The sequence below is a fragment of the Rutidosis leptorrhynchoides genome, chromosome 1 (genome assembly GCF_046630445.1).
Source record: "Rutidosis leptorrhynchoides isolate AG116_Rl617_1_P2 chromosome 1, CSIRO_AGI_Rlap_v1, whole genome shotgun sequence".
Lineage (NCBI taxonomy): Eukaryota > Viridiplantae > Streptophyta > Magnoliopsida > Asterales > Asteraceae > Rutidosis > Rutidosis leptorrhynchoides.
In genome coordinates this window covers 567,323,590-567,345,617 of record NC_092333.1, presented here as the reverse complement: position 1 = coordinate 567,345,617, position 22,028 = coordinate 567,323,590, and the positions used below count along the sequence as shown (strand labels likewise).

The 22,028-nt window shown below is 31.8% G+C and overlaps 1 protein-coding gene across 1 annotated transcript; it reads left to right on the top strand.

Annotated features, from left to right (window-relative positions):
* Positions 1–19,437: 19,437 nt before the first annotated feature.
* On the top strand, positions 19,438–19,956 carry LOC139844755 (RING-H2 finger protein ATL77-like). The gene has a single exon (XM_071834983.1). The coding sequence runs from the start codon at positions 19,438–19,440 to the stop codon at positions 19,954–19,956; it is 519 nt and encodes a 172-aa protein (XP_071691084.1).
* The last annotated feature ends 2,072 nt before the right edge of the window (positions 19,957–22,028 follow it).

The following is a 22,028-nucleotide window of genomic DNA, read 5'->3' as shown; positions in this document are numbered from 1 at the left end:
CTTTTTATGTTGTAACGCAGATATTGCGAAGAGATAAAAGATATCGGATAAGAATAGTTGTGAAAATATCTTCATGAATATCGAAGATATTATAATAAAAGATACGATAATATTGATGATGAAGAAGATTTGTTTGTGAAGGTTTAGAATAAGAAGTAAGGTGTTTGCTAACGATTTCAGTAGACACTGAATCATTTGGATCCTTTGAAGGCAGGTTTAGTCTTTGTGATTTGTCCACAGCCTCCTTCATGGTCTGCTCAATCCGTTTTCCAGTTTCAAACCTTCTCTTTTTCTCAGCTTTACCACCATACTATTCTTTATCATCAAACTTTTGACTGTTAAAGACATTTACAGTTTTTGCTGCTTCATCAGCATTTTTCCAATTTCGGAGAACTAGTTCATAGTTTGGGATGTTTTTCTGAAAATTCACATTCGAAGTATGTAAGTCTAGGAGATAGACGTTATATGTATAACTTTTGACGTAAAATTGTCGCGAAATTCAAAATACTGATTGCTAATTCCCAGTAGTTGGTGTGACAATTATTGTTACAGGATGTAGGTGAGTACATGATGGGGTTTTAATGAATAAGTATAGTGGCTTTTCGGAGAGGCTTAAGTCGAAGGTTAATGAAGTTGTTGATAAGTTTACTGCTAATGTGGCGAGATATGAAAGGTTCCCCGGTAACAATGATGAAGGGGTAATTGTTATAATAAGGTTTATTCGTATAAACAAATGAAGGTGATTTGCTGGAGCTGTGACAAAACTGTCTATTTTGGAAAGAGATTGAAAAATTATATTTGGTAATAAATATCAAAGGATCTGACACGGATACGTGTTAAACTATAACTTTGGTTTCGAGAGCTTTTCAGATGCATGACAGTGGGTAATATGTGGTTGGATCATCATCTCGCATGTCTTTAGGAATTTCGAAGTGTTTGAACACATATTGTAATTGTTAATATGCATATGATGTTCTAAGATTTTGAATGATACAAATATTTTTGTGAGTTCCATGAATAGAAATGAGGTTCTAGGACAGTTTTGAAGTCAAAGTATAGTTTTGAAAGATGTAGGAATCTAAGAGTGATGCTTTCGGTTATATCTTGAATCGAATTCTGAGATTTCAAAATCAGAATATGTAATTAGATTTTGAATGAGTATGGTTGTTTTGATTTCTATAAAAGAATGTATATTGTTGTGAAAGTAGGGAGTATAATGGATTATTTGCTGAATCAGATTCGAAGAATGTAACATATTAATTGTGAATTTATATATCTCTCGGGTATTACCTACCCGTTAAAAAAAATTCACAATTAATATTTTGTACGAAAGAATTTTATTACAGTCTTTATGAAAATATATATGTGTATATTTCTTCAGATGTAATATTGATTTAATGAGTTAATATTAAATTAAACTCATTTGATTTATGGTTAAGGCTAAGATAGATAATTTCTAAACTTTAGAAATTACATAATCGCCGTAGAATGTTTCCCCAATGAAGTTATGAATCAATACTTCATCATTGTGGTATTCCTTGGTATCTACATGGCGTATGACGTCGATGCTCGTGGGACAGATTGTGAAGTTGAGGTTTGCGATGCGGTTGTTGTTGGTGGTGGTAATGGTACTGTTGATGTTGTTGATGGTGGTACTGGTTATGCTGCTGGTGCTACTGCTGGTGTTTGTAACCTTTGCACCATATTCTCCAAAGCCACTACCCGAGCGCGAAGCTCGTTGACTTCTTCTATTAGACCGGGGTGATTGTCGGTTCGGACGAGCGGATAAATAAGATCTAGAATTTGGTGTAGTATATAATCATGATGAGATACTCTGGAAATGAGAGAGAAAATGGTGTTTCGGACAGGTTCGAAGGTAAGTGCTTCAGGTTCATTGCCAAGAGGGCAATGTGGTGGATGAAAGGGATCGCCTTCTTCTTGTCTCCAATGGTTAAGTAGATTAAGAACCCATCCCTAATTCATCCAGAATAGATGATGGCTAATTGGTTGATCCATTCCGGTCACGCTGCTTTCGGAGCTCATGTGGAAATCCATATCGGCATAGCTGTCGGAATCCAAGGAACTCGAACTGGTTGAGGGATCCATCTTGTATGATCAGGGAAAGAATTTTTTTGGTAAGAAATAGATTGTAGAATTTAGATTTGGTATTCTTCAATATATAATTTACATATGTATATATAATACCAAAATCCCATAAATTACGGAGGAATCTTTGAAAGATGTCAGTCAAAGTTCACAGTAACAGATATGCTAAGATAAGAATTCGTCTATACACTATTATGCAATAAATGTAGGAAAACGCGTCTAGACTTAAGAATGATAAGCAGGTAATTTCCTAAGGATGGTAAGTAGATGATTTCCGACTAAAAATGATAAGCAAAACTTTTGACATGCAGACACGGTCAAAGTCCAGACTCACTAATGCATCTTAACAACTATCAGTTAGACACACTAATGCAAGACCTGGTTCGCTAAGACCACCGCTCTGATACCAACTGAAAGGACCCGTTCATATACATTATAAACGATTCACAATAGTTGATTACATCGCGAGGTATTTGACCTCTATATGATACGTTTTACAAACATTGCATTCGTTTTTAAAAGACAAACTTTCTTTACATCAAAAATTGACGGCATGCATACCATTTCATATTACATCCAACTATAATTGACTTAATATTAATCTTGATGAACTCAATGACTCGAATGCAACGTCTTTCAAAGTATGTCTTGAATGACTCCAAGTAATATCCTTAAAATGAGCTAATGCACAGCGGAAGAATTCTTTAATACCTGAGAATAAACATGCTTTAAAGTGTCAACCAAAAGGTTGGTGAGTTCATTAGTTTATCATAATCCATCATTTCCGTAATAGTAATAGACCACAAGATTTCAGTTTCTATAAATATCCGTACACTCGCAAGTGTATAAAAGTATTCTATAAGTTGTAGGCACCCGGTAACAAGCTTTAACGTTCATGTTTTACCCTCTGAAGTACACCAGATCAGGTGTGTTTAAAATAACCTCGAAGTACTAAAGCATCCCATAGTCAGGATGGGGTTTGTCAGACCCAATAGATCTATCTTTAGGATTCGCGCCTACCGTACATAGACAAGTAGTTTAATGTTACCAAGCTAAGGGTATATTTCTGGTTTAAACCCACATAGAATTAGTTTTAGTACTTGTGCCTATTTCGTAAAATATTTATAAATCAGCGCATGTATTCTCAGCCCAAAAATATATATAAAAAGGGAGCAAATGAAACTCACAATACTGTATTTCGTAGCAATTATGTATATGACGGCACTGAACAAGTGCAGTGTTTGTCTCGGATTCACGAACCTATATTAAGTATATATATTTATATGTTGGTCAATATCTGTCTAACAATTTAGGTCAAGTCGTAGTGTATCACAATCCTAATGCTCGAGACCGACATGCAAAAGTCAACAAAAGTCAACTTGACCCAAAATGACTTCCAAAATCTATACATGTTTATTATATAACTTATATATAGTAGTTTTATATATTTAAATATATTTATCAGATCTTATTATACTAAATAATACAAGTCATTTATTAATAAATAAAAATTTATATTAAAATTCATATATGATAAAAATATACTTTTATATATCTCAAATAATAAAATTTATAAAATTCACTTAATATCATAAAAATATAGTGGTATGTATTATTAATGTAATTACATTACGTGTGGTAAAAATATCTTTGTACGCATATTTATTTGATAAAATAATATAATATTGATAATAATAATAATGATAAAAATAATAAAATGATAGTTTCAATAAAAATATTAATTTTTAGTAATAAAGATAATTTTAGTAATAACATCAACTGATAACAGTTATAATAATCGTTTTAATAATAATATTAAAATTAATGATAATTCAGTTGACCATATCTTTTAATCCGTTCATCGAAACCACACGATTTCTAAATGAAAAGTTATTAATTTTTTTCTTCAGATTTTCAACGACATGCATATCATATAACTTATCTCAGTAGCATATGTATCAAATTCGTGATTTATCATAAACTATTTAACGACGAAACTAAGCATACAAACATGCATAATCATATATACTCGAGCACTAGTCAGGGATACACTATTAATATATAAAAGATAAGATATGAATGCTCACGTATCAATATTGTGATTCAATATTGCAGGAAAGTACGTAGACGCAACGAAAATGATAAACGTTAGGTTGACCTCACGAGCAATACCCTCGATCAATACCCATAACCTTCATAGCTATAACCCATAATTTCCTTAGCTCTATCCCATTTGAAAACTTATTTTGAAATCGTCTGAATATAACTTCGTCGTAGTATTTTATGTACACTAATAATATCTTGAAATAATACTAAGTAAATATGTATATATATATGTAATTCGATTGAGAGAGTTTAGAGAAATATATTTTCAAGTTTCTATGAAATAATGAAACCTATTGAATTCTATTTATAATAGATTTTTTAATTATTAAAGTGAATTATTAAAGTATGAATTATTAAAGTGAATTATTAAAGTATGAATTATTAAAGTGAATTATTAAAGTATGAATTATTAAAGTGAATTATTAAAGTATGAATTATTAAAGTGAATTATTAAAGTATGAATTATTAAAGTTAAAGTAAAGTAAAAGTAAAGTAAAGGTAAAGTTAAAGTATAGTAAAAGTATAAAACTATGTACGTATAATACGTGTATATATAATATTAATTTAAATCGTTATATATATATATATATATATATATATATATATATATTTAATAAAATAAAATATAAATATCTTTATCTTTATCATACTGGTTAAGTAATGAGTTGTAAAAAAAAATAGATTTCTTAAATCACAGTGGACCTCATAACATAGGCCCGTAATCATATCATAATGTATATGATAATTCAATCATTTGATATTACCTCTTAATTCTGTCGATAAATATATCGACACAAATATGTTTATGTAAAGTATCATATATCTAATACTTTGTTAATGTTTTCAGTTAATATTATATATTATATATACATATCTATATACACATAATTATTCGTGAATCGTCGAACACGGTCAAAGGGTAATTGATTACATGAATGTAGTTCTAAACTTTTTGAGATTCAACATTACAAATTCTGCTTATCGTGTCAGAAACATATAAAGGTTAAGTTTAAATTTGGTCGAAAATTTCCGAGTCATCACACCAGTACATAGGATATGGACTGGTGGGCGCGAATAACAGTATATGGATCCATAGGGCTTGACATCCCCGTCTATTCCAGGTATAGAAACCCTAGCCTGAACTATAAAATGGACGTATACTATTTGAGATTAGTACACGTTGGTTTGCGTGTATTGTACATGTTGGTTGCATGTATGTTAAAACAGGGGTACTTATTATAACGTTAAAGTTTAGTTACTAGGGTGCTCAATTTCGTAGAATATTTTTATAAACGTTTCTGGATGAAACAACTAAAATCTTGTGATCCACCTTTATATACAGATTATATGAAACATTAAAACTATGAACTCACCAACCTTTGTGTTGACACTTGTTAGCATGTTTATTCTCAGGTTTCCTAGAAGTCTTTCGCTGTTTGCTTAGATGTTAAACAAGCGATGTGCATGGAGTCTTACATGACATATTTTTCAAGAAAACGTTGCATTCACCAAATCATCACCATGTATCTTATTTTGGCTGCATTGTCAACGGAAGTACTATTGTAAACTATTATTTATGGTGATTGTCTATATGTAGAAATCATCAGATGTCGAAAACCTTTGGTTTAAATATTCATTTATGGTGTGCCTTTTCAAAAGAATGCAATGTTTACAAAACGTATCATATAGAGGTCAAATACCTCGCAATGAAATCAATGAATGACGTGTTTGTCCATATGGATTTGGAGCGATCGTCACAGTTATACCGCCTGAATTATATTTATGTTATCTAACTTTTATTAACTTTACTAATATTTATATTTATGTTATTTAAGTTATATATGGTCGGTTATACCGCCTGAATTATATTTATGTAATCTAACTTTTATTAACTTCACTAACATTTATATTTATGTTATTTAAGTTATATATGGTCGGTTATACCGCCTGAATTAGATTTCCGTAATCTAACTTTTATTTACTTCACTAACATTTATATTTATGTTATTTAAAGTTATATATGGTCGGTTATACCGCCTGAATTATATTTCTGTAATCTAACTTTTATTAACTTCACTAACATTTATATTTATGTTATTAAAGTTATATATGGTCGGTTATACCGCCTGAATTATATTTCTGTAATCTAACTTTTATTAACTTCACTAACATTTATATTTATGTTATTTAAGTTATATATGGTCGGTTATACCGCCTGAATTTTATTTCTGTAATTTAACTTTTATTAACTTCACTAACATTTATATTTAAGTTATCTAACATTTATGAATTCAGTGGCGGATCTTGAACAACTTTTGTGGAGGGTCCAAAAAAAATTCAAAACGTACAATGTTAGTTTGACAAAAGATTGTCCGATATATTTCAACGGATTTTTACTTAAAAAATAACTATTCTATTGAACATATAATATAACTAATTACGGAGTACATTTTAACTTTAGTTATTTAGTTGTCAGACTTCATTTAGTTAAGTAGTCTATGAACTTAAAACTAAAGTATATAACAATTAATCATTATTTATTTCATGCATACTAATGTTTATTCTTAAAATTTATTATTTATGCATAATATATTTATTCTCTTAATCTTCGTATTTATACTAAACGTATTTGTACTAAATGTATTTATAGTAATCGTATTTGTACTAATAAAATTCTTTTATTAAAACTATTATTAATACAACGAGTACATAACAGTCGTTAACGTCAACTAACGACGTTACAACAGTCATATATACATAACGGTTGTTAACGTCAACTGACAATGTTACAACGACTATATTTTTCAAATATAAAATAAACATCTCCGTTTTCACATTTTCACAAATCAATCTTCATTTTCTCAGATTACCACTCTCAAATTTTTTTTGTAAAGATGATTCACACAAGGATGATTTTTCCTATTGTATTGGTCATATTAACTATCATCATTGTTGCTAATATACCACTGGGTGAACCTATATTCTATCCTGCTCTTGTGGTTTTATCATTTGTAATCACGCCATTATTCTGTTGTTTGCTACTTATGAATTTAAAATGATTCTAATTTCATTTTATTATTTGTCTATGAATAGAAGTTGATTATGATTATGATTTATGTTCATCTTTTTGATAATAGAAAATGTCGAATTTGAAAAAGCTTAAATTTGCACCTTTAGAATCAAGTGGGAACAACTACTTAACATGGGTTATGAATGTAGAAAAACATCTCGAATCAATCAGTATTTTAGAAACCCTGAATGAAAAATAACAATTGTTCCGAACAAGAGAAAGCAATAGCAAGTATTTTTCTTAGCAAACATATTGATGAGTCCTTAGAATCTACATATTACATGATTGAAGATCCAAATGTATTATGGAAAATACTCAAAGATAGATACGATATTAATTATCAAGAAATAACGGTGATCCATGAAAGAATAAAATTGAAGATGTTAGTAGACGCTCTTATAAGAATCCCGGAGATTCTTATTAATGATCTGGTAATGTGGATCATCAGTCTAGTATTTCTTGAATACATGAACATCTTGTTTATCTCTACAAATAAGTCCCAAAAGAAAAGAAAACGAGAGTGAATCTGTTGAAAAATCTTGATTAAATAAACCCTGAGCTACCTTGAGACTTGAATGGTTTGAATTTTCTATGATGCCTAGCTTGTTATGTATCACTCATAAATAAATGGTTTTAGACCATAATGCATATGTTTATTAAGTGTTATCTTTTATGTACTTCAGATTGTAACTTGTTTGCAGGTAATATAATTTGATTATCTTGCTGAAATATAACTCATTATTTGCTTATCTTATTTGAAGTTTTAGTATGAATACTGCTGAAATACAACATCAATTAAATGTTAAAGACCTATGTATTGCAGATAGTGGTAACATACACATTATGATCAAATCTAAGTAATATTTCATTGATTTAAATCAAATGAAGGAATTATAAATACTATATCAGGTCTTGCAAACTTGATATAAGGAACGGAAAAGGCAAAAATTCATATTACCAAATGGTACAAATTTTCTGATAAACAATGCTTTGTTTTCTCCCAAATCAAAGAGAAATTTGTTAAGTTTCTCTGATACTGATATATATCATAATGGATATAATTATCAGTCAATGATAACCGGAAATGAGAAATACCTATGTAGTACCGAAAAGCGCATATGATGAAAAGTGCAGCGCATATGATGAAAAACGCATATGATAAAAGCGCAGTGCATATGATGAAAAGCGCAGTGCATATGATTAAAAGCGCAGCGCATATGATTAAAAGCGCATATGATAAAAGGCGCATATGATGAAAAGCGCAGCACATATGATTAAAAGCGCATATGATGAAAAGCGCAGCACATATGATTAAAAGTGCATATGGTGAAAAGGATATATGATGAAAAGTGCATATGGTGATTAATGAAAAAGCACATATGGTGATTAATGAAAAGCACATATGATGATTAATGAAAAGAATATTGAGAAAGAATCACAATGTTTCTTAAAAGAATTCAAGGTTATATATGTGAACCAATTCATCCATCATGTGGACTATTTTGATATTTCATGGTTCTAATAGACGCATCTAGCAGATGGTCTCATGTTTATGTGTTATCAAGCCGTAATATGGCATTTGCAAAGTTTCTTGCATAAATTATTAAATTAAGAACACATTATTCTGATTACACCATTAAAAGGATGAGACTTGATAATGCTGGTGAGTTAACATCTCAAGCAGTTAATGATTATTATATGTCTACAGAGATTGTTGTTGAATATCCAGTTGCTCATGTGCATACACAAAATTGGTTTAGCTGAATCAATAGATAAACGCTTGCAGCTAATAACTAGACAATTGGTAATGAGTACAAAACTCTCAATATTTATACGGGGACATTTAAATTTACATGATGCGACATTAATTCGCATTAAACCAAGTTCAAGTCATAAATATTCTCCATTACCAACTTAATTTTGGTCGAGAGCCAAATATTTTCCATCTTAGAACATTTAATTGTGTAGTGTATTTTAATTGCACCACCACAACAAATAGTTCCTCAAAGAAGGATTGAAATATATGTTGGATATGAAACATCTTCAATTATAAGATATATTGAATCCATGAATGTTTTTACAGCATGTTTTTACTGATTGTCATAATAATGAAAAATTGTTCCCTAGATTAGGGGGAGAAATGAGAAAAAAATATATGATGTTTCATGATGTGAACATCAATTAAGGTATCTTGATACTCGAACAAAAGAATGCGAAACAAAAATTCAAAAAAAAATGCATATGCAAGAACTTGCGAATAAATTGACCGATGCATTTACAAGTGCAAAAAGAGTGACTAAATCATATATATCAGCAGTAAATACTCTAACAAGAATTGAAATTCCAAAAGCTGACAATAATGTCACTCATGAGTCTTTTGTCACGTGGAAGACAAATTAGTTCCAAAGATAAAAATCCTCGAAAAGGAAAATCAGCTGATAATGAGGTAAAAAAAAAGGTGTTCAAGAAGAACCACAAAATCAATATTCCTTCTGCAGAGGATATTGACGATGTAAATACATAAATTGCAATAAATTATGCAATATTATGGAACCAAAACAAAATGACAAATATTGATTTTTCATATAATCTTACAATGACATCATGAATAAAGATGATGATCTGGAATCAAAATCTGTCATTGAATATCAAAATAGACATGATTGAGCTCAATGGAAAGGATCAATACGAGCTGAATTAGAATCGCTCAATAAAAGAAAAGTTTTTGGATCAATCGTTATCACTTTTAAAGAAGTGAAACCTATGAGATACAAATGAATTTTTATCCGAAAAAGATATGTGCAAATGAATTTACAAGGCAAAACTAGACTTGTAACTCAAGATTTCTCACAAAGACCAGAAATGAATTATGAGAAAAACTTATCCTCCTGTAATGGATACAATTACTTATTAGATACTTAATCAATCTGTAGTTACTTAAATGCATCTCATGGATGTTGTTGCTACTTATCTGTATGGATCACTTGATAGTGATATACATGAATATACCTGAAGGGTTTAAGGTATCATAAGAATCTAATGCAAAACCCAAGGGAATGTATTCCATTAAATCACAAATATTTTTATATGGGTTTATACAATCGGGATGTATGTGGTATAACCGATTAAATGACTACTTGATAAGAAAAGGGTATACATATAAACTTATTTGCACGTGTGTTTTATAAAAACAATGTTTGGATATGTAATCGTAGTTGTTTATATCAATTATCTTAAATAAAGAAATCTATGAAGCCATTCAACTTCTAAAGAAATATTTTGAAATGAAAAAATCAAGTATTACGTTGATTTACATATTGAGCATATGACTAATGCCTTACTTATACATCAAACAACTTATACCAAAAATATTTTTAAAACATTTTAATATGGACAAGACAAAAACCATTAAGTACTCCTATGGTTGTTAGATCTCAATATTGATACTGATCCATTTCATCCTCTAGAAGATCAAGAAGATCTTCTTGGTTCAGAAGTTCCGTATTTTAGTGTAATTGAGGCTCTTATGTATCTTACAAATTATACAAGACCTGACATTTCTTTTGCAGTTAATTTGTTGACAAGGTTCAGCTCAGCCCCTACCAAAAGACATTGGAATGAGATCAAACACATATTTTGATACCTTCAGGGAACTCCTGATTTATAATTATTTTATTCTAACAACTCGAAACAAGCTTTGTTTGGTTATAGAGATGCAGATTATTTATCCGCTCCACATAAAGCTAAATCTCAAACTGGATATGTATTCCTAAATGGAGGTACCACAATTTCATGGCGTTCTAAAAAACAAACACTTGTTGCAACATCATCAAATCATTCCGAAGTGATTGCATTACATGAAGCTACTCGGGAATGTTTTTGGTTGAGATCAATGATGCAACTCATTACTGATTCTTGTGGACTAGAATACAATAAAAGCCCAACAACTATCTATGAAGATAATGCAGCTTGCATAGCACAGATGAAAGAAGGGTATATCAAAAGTGACCGAACAAACTACATACCTCCTAAATTCTTCTCATATACTCAAGATCTCTTAAAGGCCAACCAGATTAAAATGAGATACGTTCAATCAACAACTCTGCTGATCTTTATACCAAAGCACTATCAACTGCTATTTTCAGAACACACGTTCACAATATTGGCATAAGTCAAGTTCAAATGATGTGACGACTCAACGATGTCTACTTGAGGGGAGTCAACCTTATACTGCACTCTTTTTCCCTTAGTTAAAGTTTTTATCCCACTGGGTTTTTCTTTAGCAAGGTTTTTAACGAGGCAGTACTAGTAGTTCTCTAATAAAATTGTCATCCAAGGAGGAGTGTTGTGAGAAAGTCAATTATGGATGACAATTGTTTTCACCTAACCCTCATAATTCAAACATGTACAGTATATTATTGTGTTATAAATACCGATTGAAATGAAAAGATATGCACACCCATTTTTCTTCAATAAGAATATACTATCTTCTTTCTTCATTCATATTAGTAGTTGGAAATAGGCCACTAAAGGTAGTCATAAACTCCTAAAATTATAACAGGGGTAATATACTTTATTGTTGTGTGTATATGCTATGTTACTTGTCATTGTGTATGATTGTGGATGGTATGGCTTATGTGTATGTGTGTATATATATTATATTCACTAAGCGTAAGCTTACACTCTCGTTATTTATCATTTTGTAGATTTAAGTGCTAGAATGGATAAGAGTAAGGTTGATGGTTAGCGTGATCGAAGAACTTGGCGGGATATAAGCCTTTCCTTTTGATTTGGGTGGATAGTACCAATTACCATACTCTTGTCAAGTGTTTTGTAATGATAACTCCGACTGGGTCAACTTTTTACCTTGTTGTTGTGTAATGGATCGATTAAGATCTAACATGATTGTTTTGGATGTATGATGGGTCTTTATGATCCTATGAGCAATGTTTTAAACAGGTTTTGAAATATTGGATGCCTTGGGCATTTTTGTTGTGAAAATGGAAATGGTTAAACTTGATTTGAAATAGCAGGTCTGGTTTCAATGTTACTGTGAGCTGCGCAGTTTGACAGTGCGCCGCACAGTAAGACATAGTTTGGAGATCGAGCTTAAACTCCGATCTGGGGCCTGGCCTCAACTATACTGCGCGTCTTGCAGAGTGTGGGTGTGCCGCAGAGTACAAAAGGGTCAGGTGACAGATAGCATTTGTAAAAAAAAAGTCTTGGTCGTTTTCCGTAAACGTGTTCGAGAGTCATTTCAAAATCCTAGTTCATAAAACTATGCATCATCACCATTCGTAAACATGAATTGTAAATCCAAGATCAAACCCAAATTCGTAAACTTAACAATCGACACACAAAATTCAAAATCAAAATCAAAATCAATTCATTTGTTCATGTAACCCATAATCAGATCATAACCTTGAAATTGAGATTCGTTCCAAAACCCAAATTAAACAAAATCACTTCTTAAACTGATTGAATGGCAGGTGATGAAGCAGAAGGATGTACCAAAACACCAATATACATCTCGTCACCATATATTATGACTTTCGCAGATTATCTTTACTGAAATTTTTCTTGGAGACAATCTCCTTAATGAGTGAAATAACAATGATTGGAAGAATGAGATGACAAACGCCATTTTTACAAAGAACAAAATCAGCTTTGTAGATGGGACATTACCAAAACCAGAAAAATGATCAAATGATTTTATGACTTGGTATAGATGTAATGCCATGGTGAGAGAATGGATCGTAAACTCCATGGTAAGAGAAATAAAAAACAATGTCAAATATGTGTATACTGCAAAAGACATATGGGTTGATCTTAAAGAAAGGTTCAACAAAGAAAATGCTCCTCGGGCATACAAATTGAAAAGAACGATTACAACAATTCGACAAGAAGGTATACCTATTATAATAAACTTGAGAGTATTTGGGATGAGATGCAGTCAACCGGCCCCACACCCAAGTGTACCTATAATGGTTGTACTTGTGATCTCGGTAAAGTAATTTTCATGATGTGTGACAAAGAGAAACTGAATGATTTTCTGATAAGATTGAATGAAGATTGCTACACCATTCGATATAAAATCTTGAATAATGATATGATACTTATGGTTGGGGCTACTTTAAATATTTTGAATCAAGATTACAGACAAAGAGAGATTAGGAATGCACGAATTACTAGCAACACTGATGCATCTGCTTTTCAGGACTTCAATCAAAATCCTAATAACTAAGATGAACGTGAAGGTAGATTATATGTTAAAAGTTGCACACACTATCACAATCCATGTCACTCAATCGATGGTTGTTTTGAAATCATTGGATATCTCGAGTGGTATGCAAAGAAAACCACCAATTCAAGAATACAAGTCAGCAAATCGAAAATCAACCAAAGGCAGCTGCTTTTAATGAAGAAAAGCTCATTCCAAGCCTCACCAAAGAAGACTATGATCACTTGCTGTAGTGACCCGAACTTTTCCATGTTTATATATATTAATTGAGATTGATATTTACATGATTAAATGTTTCCAACATGTTAAGCAATCAAACTTGTTAAGACTTGATTAATTGAAATATGTTTCATATAGACAATTGACCACCCAAGTTGACCGGTGATTCACGAACGTTAAAACTTGTAAAAACTATATGATGACATATATATGGATATATATATATAGTTAACATGATACTATGATAAGTAAACATATCATTAAGTATATTAACAATGAACTACATATGTAAAAACAAGACTACTAACTTAATGATTTTTAAACGAGACATATATGTAACGATTATCGTTGTAAAGACATTTAATGTATATATATCATATTAAGAGATATTCATACAAGATAATATCATGATAATATAATAATTTAAAATCTCATTTGATATTATAAACATTGGGTTAACAACATTTAACAAGATCGTTAACCTAAAGGTTTCAAAACAACACTTACATGTAACGACTAACGATGACTTAACGACTCAGTTAAAATGTATATACATGTAGTGTTTTAATATGTATTTATACACTTTTGAAAGACTTCAATACACTTATCAAAATACTTCTACTTACCAAAAATGCTTACAATTACATCCTCGTTCAGTTTCATCAACAATTCTACTCGTATGCACCCGTATTCGTACTCGTACAATACACAGCTTTTAGATGTATGTACTATTGGTATATACACTCCAATGATCAGCTCTTAGCAGCCCATGTGAGTCACCTAACACATGTGGGAACCATCATTTGGCAACTAGCATGAAATATCTCATAAAATTACAAAAATATGAGTAATCATTCATGACTTATTTACATGAAAACAAAATTACATATCCTTTATATCTAATCCATACACCAACGACCAAAAACACCTACAAACACTTTCATTCTTCAATTTTCTTCATCTAATTGATCTCTCTCAAGTTCTATCTTCAAGTTCTAAGTGTTCTTCATATATTCTACAAGTTCTAGTTACATAAAATCAAGAATACTTTCAAGTTTGCTAGCTCACTTCCAATCTTGTAAGGTGATCATCCAACCTCAAGAAATCTTTGTTTCTTACAGTAGGTTATCATTCTAATACAAGGTAATAATCATATTCAAACTTTGGTTCAATTTCTATAACTATAACAATCTTATTTCAAGTGATGATCTTACTTGAACTTGTTTTCGTGTCATGATTCTGCTTCAAGAACTTCGAGCCATCCAAGGATCCGTTGAAGCTAGATCCATTTTTCTATTTTCCAGTAGGTTTATCCAAGGAACTTAAGGTAGTAATGATGTTCATAACATCATTCGATTCATACATATAAAGCTATCTTATTCGAAGGTTTAAACTTATAATCACTAGAACATAGTTTAGTTAATTCTAAACTTGTTCGCAAACAAAATTTAATCCTTCTAACTTGACTTTTAAAATCAACTAAACACATGTTCTATATCTATATGATATGCTAACTTAATGATTTAAAACCTGGAAACACGAAAAACACCGTAAAACCGGATTTACGCCGTCGTAGTAACACCGCGGGCTGTTTTGGGTTAGTTAATTAAAAACTATGATAAACTTTGATTTAAAAGTTGTTATTCTGAGAAAATGATTGTTATTATGAACATGAAACTATATCCAAAAATTATGGTTAAACTCAAAGTGGAAGTATGTTTTCTAAAATGGTCATCTAGACGTCGTTCTTTCGTCTGAAATGACTACCTTTACAAAAATGACTTGTAACTTATTTTTCCGACTATAAACCTATACTTTTTCTGTTTAGATTCATAAAATAGAGTTCAATATGAAACCATAGCAATTTGATTCACTCAAAACGGATTTAAAATGAAGAAGTTATGGGTAAAACAAGATTGGATAATTTTTCTCATTTTAGCTACGTGAAAATTGGTAACAAATCTATTTCAACCATAACTTAATCAACTTGTATTGTATATTATGTAATCTTGAGATACCATAGACACGTATACAATGTTTCGACCTATCATGTCGACACATCTATATATATTTCGGAACAACCATAGACACTCTATATGTGAATGTTGGAGTTAGCTATACAGGGTTGAGGTTGATTCCAAAATATATATAGCTTGAGTTGTGATCAATACTGAGATACGTATACACTGGGTCGTGGATTGATTCAAGATAATATTTAACGATTTATTTCTGTACATCTAACTGTGGACAACTAGTTGTAGGTTACTAACGAGGACAGCTGACTTAATAAACTTAAAATATCAAAATATATTAAAAGTGTTGTAAATATATTTTGAACATACTTTGATATATATGTATATATTGTTATAGGTTCGTGAATCAACCAGTGGCCAAGTCTTACTTCCCGATGAAGTAAAAATCTGTGAAAGTGAGTTATAGTCCCACTTTTAAAATCTAATATTTTTGGGATGAGAATACATGCAGGTTTTATAAATGATTTACAAAATAGACACAAGTATGTGAAACTACATTCTATGGTTGAATTATCGAAATCGAATATGCCCATTTTTATTAAGTCTGGTAATCTAAGAATTAGGGAACAGACACCCTAATTGACGCGAATCCTAAAGATAGATCTATTGGGCCTAACAAACCCCATCCAAAGTACCGGATGCTTTAGTACTTTAAAATTTATATCATATCCGAAGGGTGTCCCGGAATGATGGGGATATTCTTATATATGCATCTTGTTAATGTCGGTTACCAGGTGTTCACCATATGAATGATTTTTATCTCTATGTATGGGATGTGTATTGAAATATGAAATCTTGTGGTCTATTATTATGATTTGATATATATAGGTTAAACCTATAACTCACCAACATTTTTGTTGACGTTTTAAGCATGTTTATTCTCAGGTGATTATTAAGAGCTTCCGCTGTCGCATACTTAAATAAGGACGAGATTTGGAGTCCATGCTTGTATGATATTGTGTAAAAACTGCATTCAAGAAACTTATTTTGTTGTAACATATTTGTATTGTAAACCATTATGTAATGGTCGTGTGTAAACAGGATATTTTAGATTATCATTATTTGATAATCTACGTAAAGCTTTTTAAACCTTTATTGATGAAATAAATGTTATGGTTTGTTTTAAAATGAATGCAGTCTTTGAAAAACGTCTCATATAGAGGTCAAAACCTCGCAACGAAATCAATTAATATGGAACGTTTTTAATCAATAAGAACGGGACATTTCATTTGCTACAATTGATTTAAGCAACAAAACTTAAAAAAAGCACATATACAACTAATACAATAGGTAACATAGATACACATCATTCATGAGTTATCGACTCAGGTTCAAGTGAACATATCCTGCACCAAAACAAATGCTTGATACCCACGGATGCATAGAAAACTTTTGATCCGGTTATTATTCCGTATGGAAGTACCATACATGTTAAGGGCATCAGTAATATAATATTTCTGAATGGTTTTCAATTTTAAACGAGTATTAGATGTTCCCATATTTAAATGCAATCTATTATCTGTAAGCGAGTTAAGTTATGATCTGAATTGCTCACTTAACTTCTTTTCGACTAAATGTTTTACAAATGAGTTATCTTCGATGGATCAGATTGGGATGAGTGAGTTTTTCACAACGGCTTGTAATTTTAAAAGTACGAGTGTGGCAATGTCAGTGTTACACATACGTGAAGCTTGGCATAGAAGATTGGGTTATGCCTCCGTCATTGTTCTTAAATAGTTGAAGTTTTTAGAAAAACTAGATGTCCGTGATCATTATTGTGATTCGTGTATTCGTGATAAACAAAGTAGACTTCATTTCCCAAGTTTTTCAAAGACAATTAAATGTTTTGATTTGATACACGTTGATATTTGGGGATGATATCAAAACACATCGATAAATGGCACACACTATTTTTTGTCTATAGTTGATGATCATAGTTGTGGAGTTTGGGTAACAACCTTCTGTAACATGGTTGAAACACACTTCAACGAAACAATAAAAAGGTAACGAACGGATAATGGATTGGAATTTCAATCCAATTACACGTGTGACTTTTACAAGAGTAAAGAAATGGTTCTTGAAACTTCATGCCCTTATACACCGCTACAAAAGATAGTGGTAGAACGAAATTACATGCTCTTATTAGAGATGAGTTGTGCCTTGGTGTCGCCGATGGCTCTACCATCTTATGGGGGCGCATTAGTGCAACATAACATTCACGTTTCATCTTGTGCTTTCCTTATTTAATTCTATCGCGTTCTACAATTTTAGTTATTTAGGAATTGGGATTGTACTCAATTTCGGAGTTCATGTCCTACTCAAATTATGTGTTGGTGTTGTAAACGTGTAAATATACATACCTCTTGGTGAATAATAAATCAATTCATTCACTTCGTACAATCTCGTGTATATTGTGTTATATGCAAAGCCCTCGTTAAAGGCTATAAACCCTTTTAAATAGTTATCAATATATATGTCACACGATCATATAATTATTAGTGTCCAAAGTTTGGTGAAAACATACAATTTTCATCAATTTTTTTCAAACAGGCAGTTCCATTACTCATATGAGATCTTCAAGTTCTAGAAAACAATCCGACTAAGTTCAGTATGGGTGACAGCTAAATCGATCAATAAAATTACGAGATCAAATAGTCTACCAAACAAGACAAAAACAAATATTTAACTAAGCTTACTTTATTAAAGAGTAAACTATGTGATAACTTAAAAGATATTATTGTTAAATATCACACTAAAATAAAGAATTCACTTTTTGATTCACAACTGATCTTTTAAGGCACAACTGATCTTTTAAGGTCTTCAAGTTGTATGACTACCAATTGAACACTTGCAACACGGCCAACTAGAAGTACTAGTTAAAGTCATCCAAACTACAAAGTAATTCTAAATGCGCCTAGGAAATTACTAATTTTTATTTAATCGTATTTATTTCCGAAAAACTTTACAACATTAAACAGATCCGTAGATTAACAACTACAATCGATTGATATATGTAAACCAAAAAAAAAGAGTCTAAGAAACATCCTAAACAAACTAACTCATCAACATAATAAAAACGCATTTGACTAAGAATTAAAACGACCTCAATAATTAAGCATACGAAATGACTCGGATCATTATTTTATCTGCATCATTCTAGTTGTTGACTGTACAATTTAATTGCTCGTCATACAATGAAAAGTGTCATGGGTAAATTGTACAAAGCGAGGCCATAACCACTTCACCACCACCCATGATCATTACGAGTCATTTTTATACAACAAGCAAATAAACTACTTTTCAAAAAAAAAAAAAACTCTTCAGTTCCTTAAGAAACATTAGCTCATTCGAAGTGGGAAGAACTTTATTGATATTATTGTGCGTTTAACCTTAATAATCAAAAAGATTCCATAAGATCGCATGCAAATTTGCAATCCAGTTGAAAAAGTGAATCCAATTGGATTTGCTACCAAGATTCGTAACATTAAAAAATAACCAAATAATTTATCATTTTACACATCGTTTTCATAACTCCAAGTCTTCAACATTATTTATACTCGTGGTGTTCAATTTCTTTCAACAATAAGCAATTAACTTAGATTTAAAAACTCTCTTTGATCCTTTTTTCCTAGCACCATAAAAATCCGAAAACTAACAAACTTATGGCTACTTCACACCATCGTAGTCTACTTGTTACGTCGATATTTTCTTCCCCACACCACAACGTTACGAATGTTGAAAACTCAAAAGAGATGAATCTTATAGTCAATATCATGTGGATAGTTTTGTTGTGTGGAATGATAGCCTCTTTTGGTGTGTTTCAAGTGATGCGATATATTATTCTTAAAAGGCGTTCGTTTGAGGTGAGCACACAAACATCTGAATTGGTCTCTATTGGTCTTAAGAAATCGGTTGTTGGTAAAATATCAACGCGAGTTCTTGGATCAGAGGTGAAGATTTTGGTGACAGAATGCACCATATGTCTTGAAGATTTCGTTGATGGACAATGTGTTCGTGTGTTACCACATTGTAACCATGAGTTTCATGTTGGGTGCATTGATAAGTGGTTTGAGTCTCATTCTTCTTGCCCAAATTGTCGTAATTGCTTGCTTGATTCGGTTACTAGTCAAGTTGTTGTACCACAAATGGTGGTAGACACCCCTAGTGAAAATATGGTTTGAGCGAACAAGTGACATTAATTGAATTAATGCTCTTGTTTTCAATATGTTTCTTGGTAGTAAAACATTCTATTCCTATAAATGATCATATCCAATCCAATTGTACAAAAATATATATATATATATAAATTCATAAGTTGGCTTCTTGTTTGAAAATATATTAAAATTATATTCCTTTAACGGTGTTTTATTTTCATAGGAAAAACATGCTGCTAAAAAGAGAGTATTACAAACACGGCTTAAGACCATAATGCGCATAATGCGCAATTCACCCGGTAAAGGGAGAGTGACTAGAGGGTGTGCATAATGCGCAATTCACCCTGTACCAGGTCTCGCGCTCGGGAGGCTTGATTACCCGATATTTTACCTTCTATGGAGGAGCCAATGTGTTCGTTCATAGGAGGATTTACTCGCTTACTCAAAATACACGGCTTAAGACCATTGGTTCATAAACCTGGTCAAGCAAAAAGAAAGAAAAGATGGACTACCAAAAGAGAAGCTCAGTTACTTTAGCCAAAAAAATATGTGTTTTTTTATATTGTACCTGTTTAGGAGTATTTCATCTATTGATATAGATCTTTTTATTTTAATATTTTAGAAAAAAAACTCAGTTATATACAACGAACTCAAGTGTATGATAAAGATAGATGATATGTTTTACTTGAAAACGAAATGCATTTGGATCAACCTCATTAATAAATAATAATACTTTGAGTGTTATCAATATGCTTCACTTTATTGACAGCTTAACCATAAAATATCACCCAAAGAACACCATTAATATCTAAATCTATTTCTCAGTTTGCAGCTCACACGTTAGAGTTTTAATCGGTTTATTTGGATTGAAATCAGGGGAGTTCCGTTTACGTATATTTTCGGAACACAATATTCGTAAGGTTGCAGGTTTGTTTGGTCAAGTATTATTCGTTGCTAACTCGTCTAAACATCTAGGAAATATCGGATCGCTGTTTGCGTTTGTTAGATCTAATTTCGTTAAACATGTTCATGAGTCTGTCAAGGCTATCTTGGATGAAGATGAGGGGTGTTCGAAACAACTTTGGGTTAATTGGGAAATTAGGTTGATGTCCGCTCTATTATTGATGACGGCTTTTCGAGTGATGTGGTGGTGAATGTTAATCATAACATCACATTTGGGACTGTTTCGAATGTGGATAACATTGTAGATAATAATGTTCTTCCAACGATACTCGAAGTTGGGGGTTAATCCGATTCGTGATGTTCATAATGGGTCACCCATGGTGGATGACGGTACGGGGGTGGTAGATGTGGTTATGATGGCTTCGGGTTGTTCGACGGATGTCAGGAGCCTGTTGATGTGTTTGAGGGTGTTGGCAAAGATAACGGGTGAGTGAAGGAGACGGAGGGTTTGGCTTCGGGTGTTGACAAAGGAAAAACGATTTGTGAAGAAGTTGGAGTTGCAAAAGATGTGTATACGATTGACTTAGTTGATCAAAAGCTTAATGGCTTAAGTTCGGGTCCTTCATAAAAAAAAAGAAGGCTTGCGTAAGTTTTATCACCGGTTGCGGGTGATGAAGCTAATTGTGAACTCCTTGATAATTTGGCCAAAGTCGCTACCGGTAATAGCGTGGGCCGAAAGTATTGCATTTGTGCTGATAAGAATTGTAAAGGGCATTGTAGGGGTTGGCATGTGCATGCTAATATTTTCCGTTTTTACACGGGGAAGAAGGGTGTTACGAAGGGCGTGAGTAAGACGAAAGGTAAAGAAAAGAAAAAGGAATGTAAAGGATGGGGAGCTTTGTTTGCATGATTCGAGAGACGGGGACGAGATCGAAGAGGCGGTTCAAGGGAGGTCAAATGGTGATAAAACTTTTCAAAGTGTTATAGGGAAGCGTATTGGAGCGGGGGCGAGAGAGGAGTTTGTTGGTGTCGGCTTATTTGACCAATTAAGAAATGGAGGTTCGAACTCGGATGAGATTGGGATCGAGTCTACTTTTTCATTTAAGGCGAATGCGGAAAACGGCATCAACAATTCAAAATGTGGTACTTGATTAGCTTTTATTGTTTGTGCATTGTTTGGTTAATTTTAGGTCCTT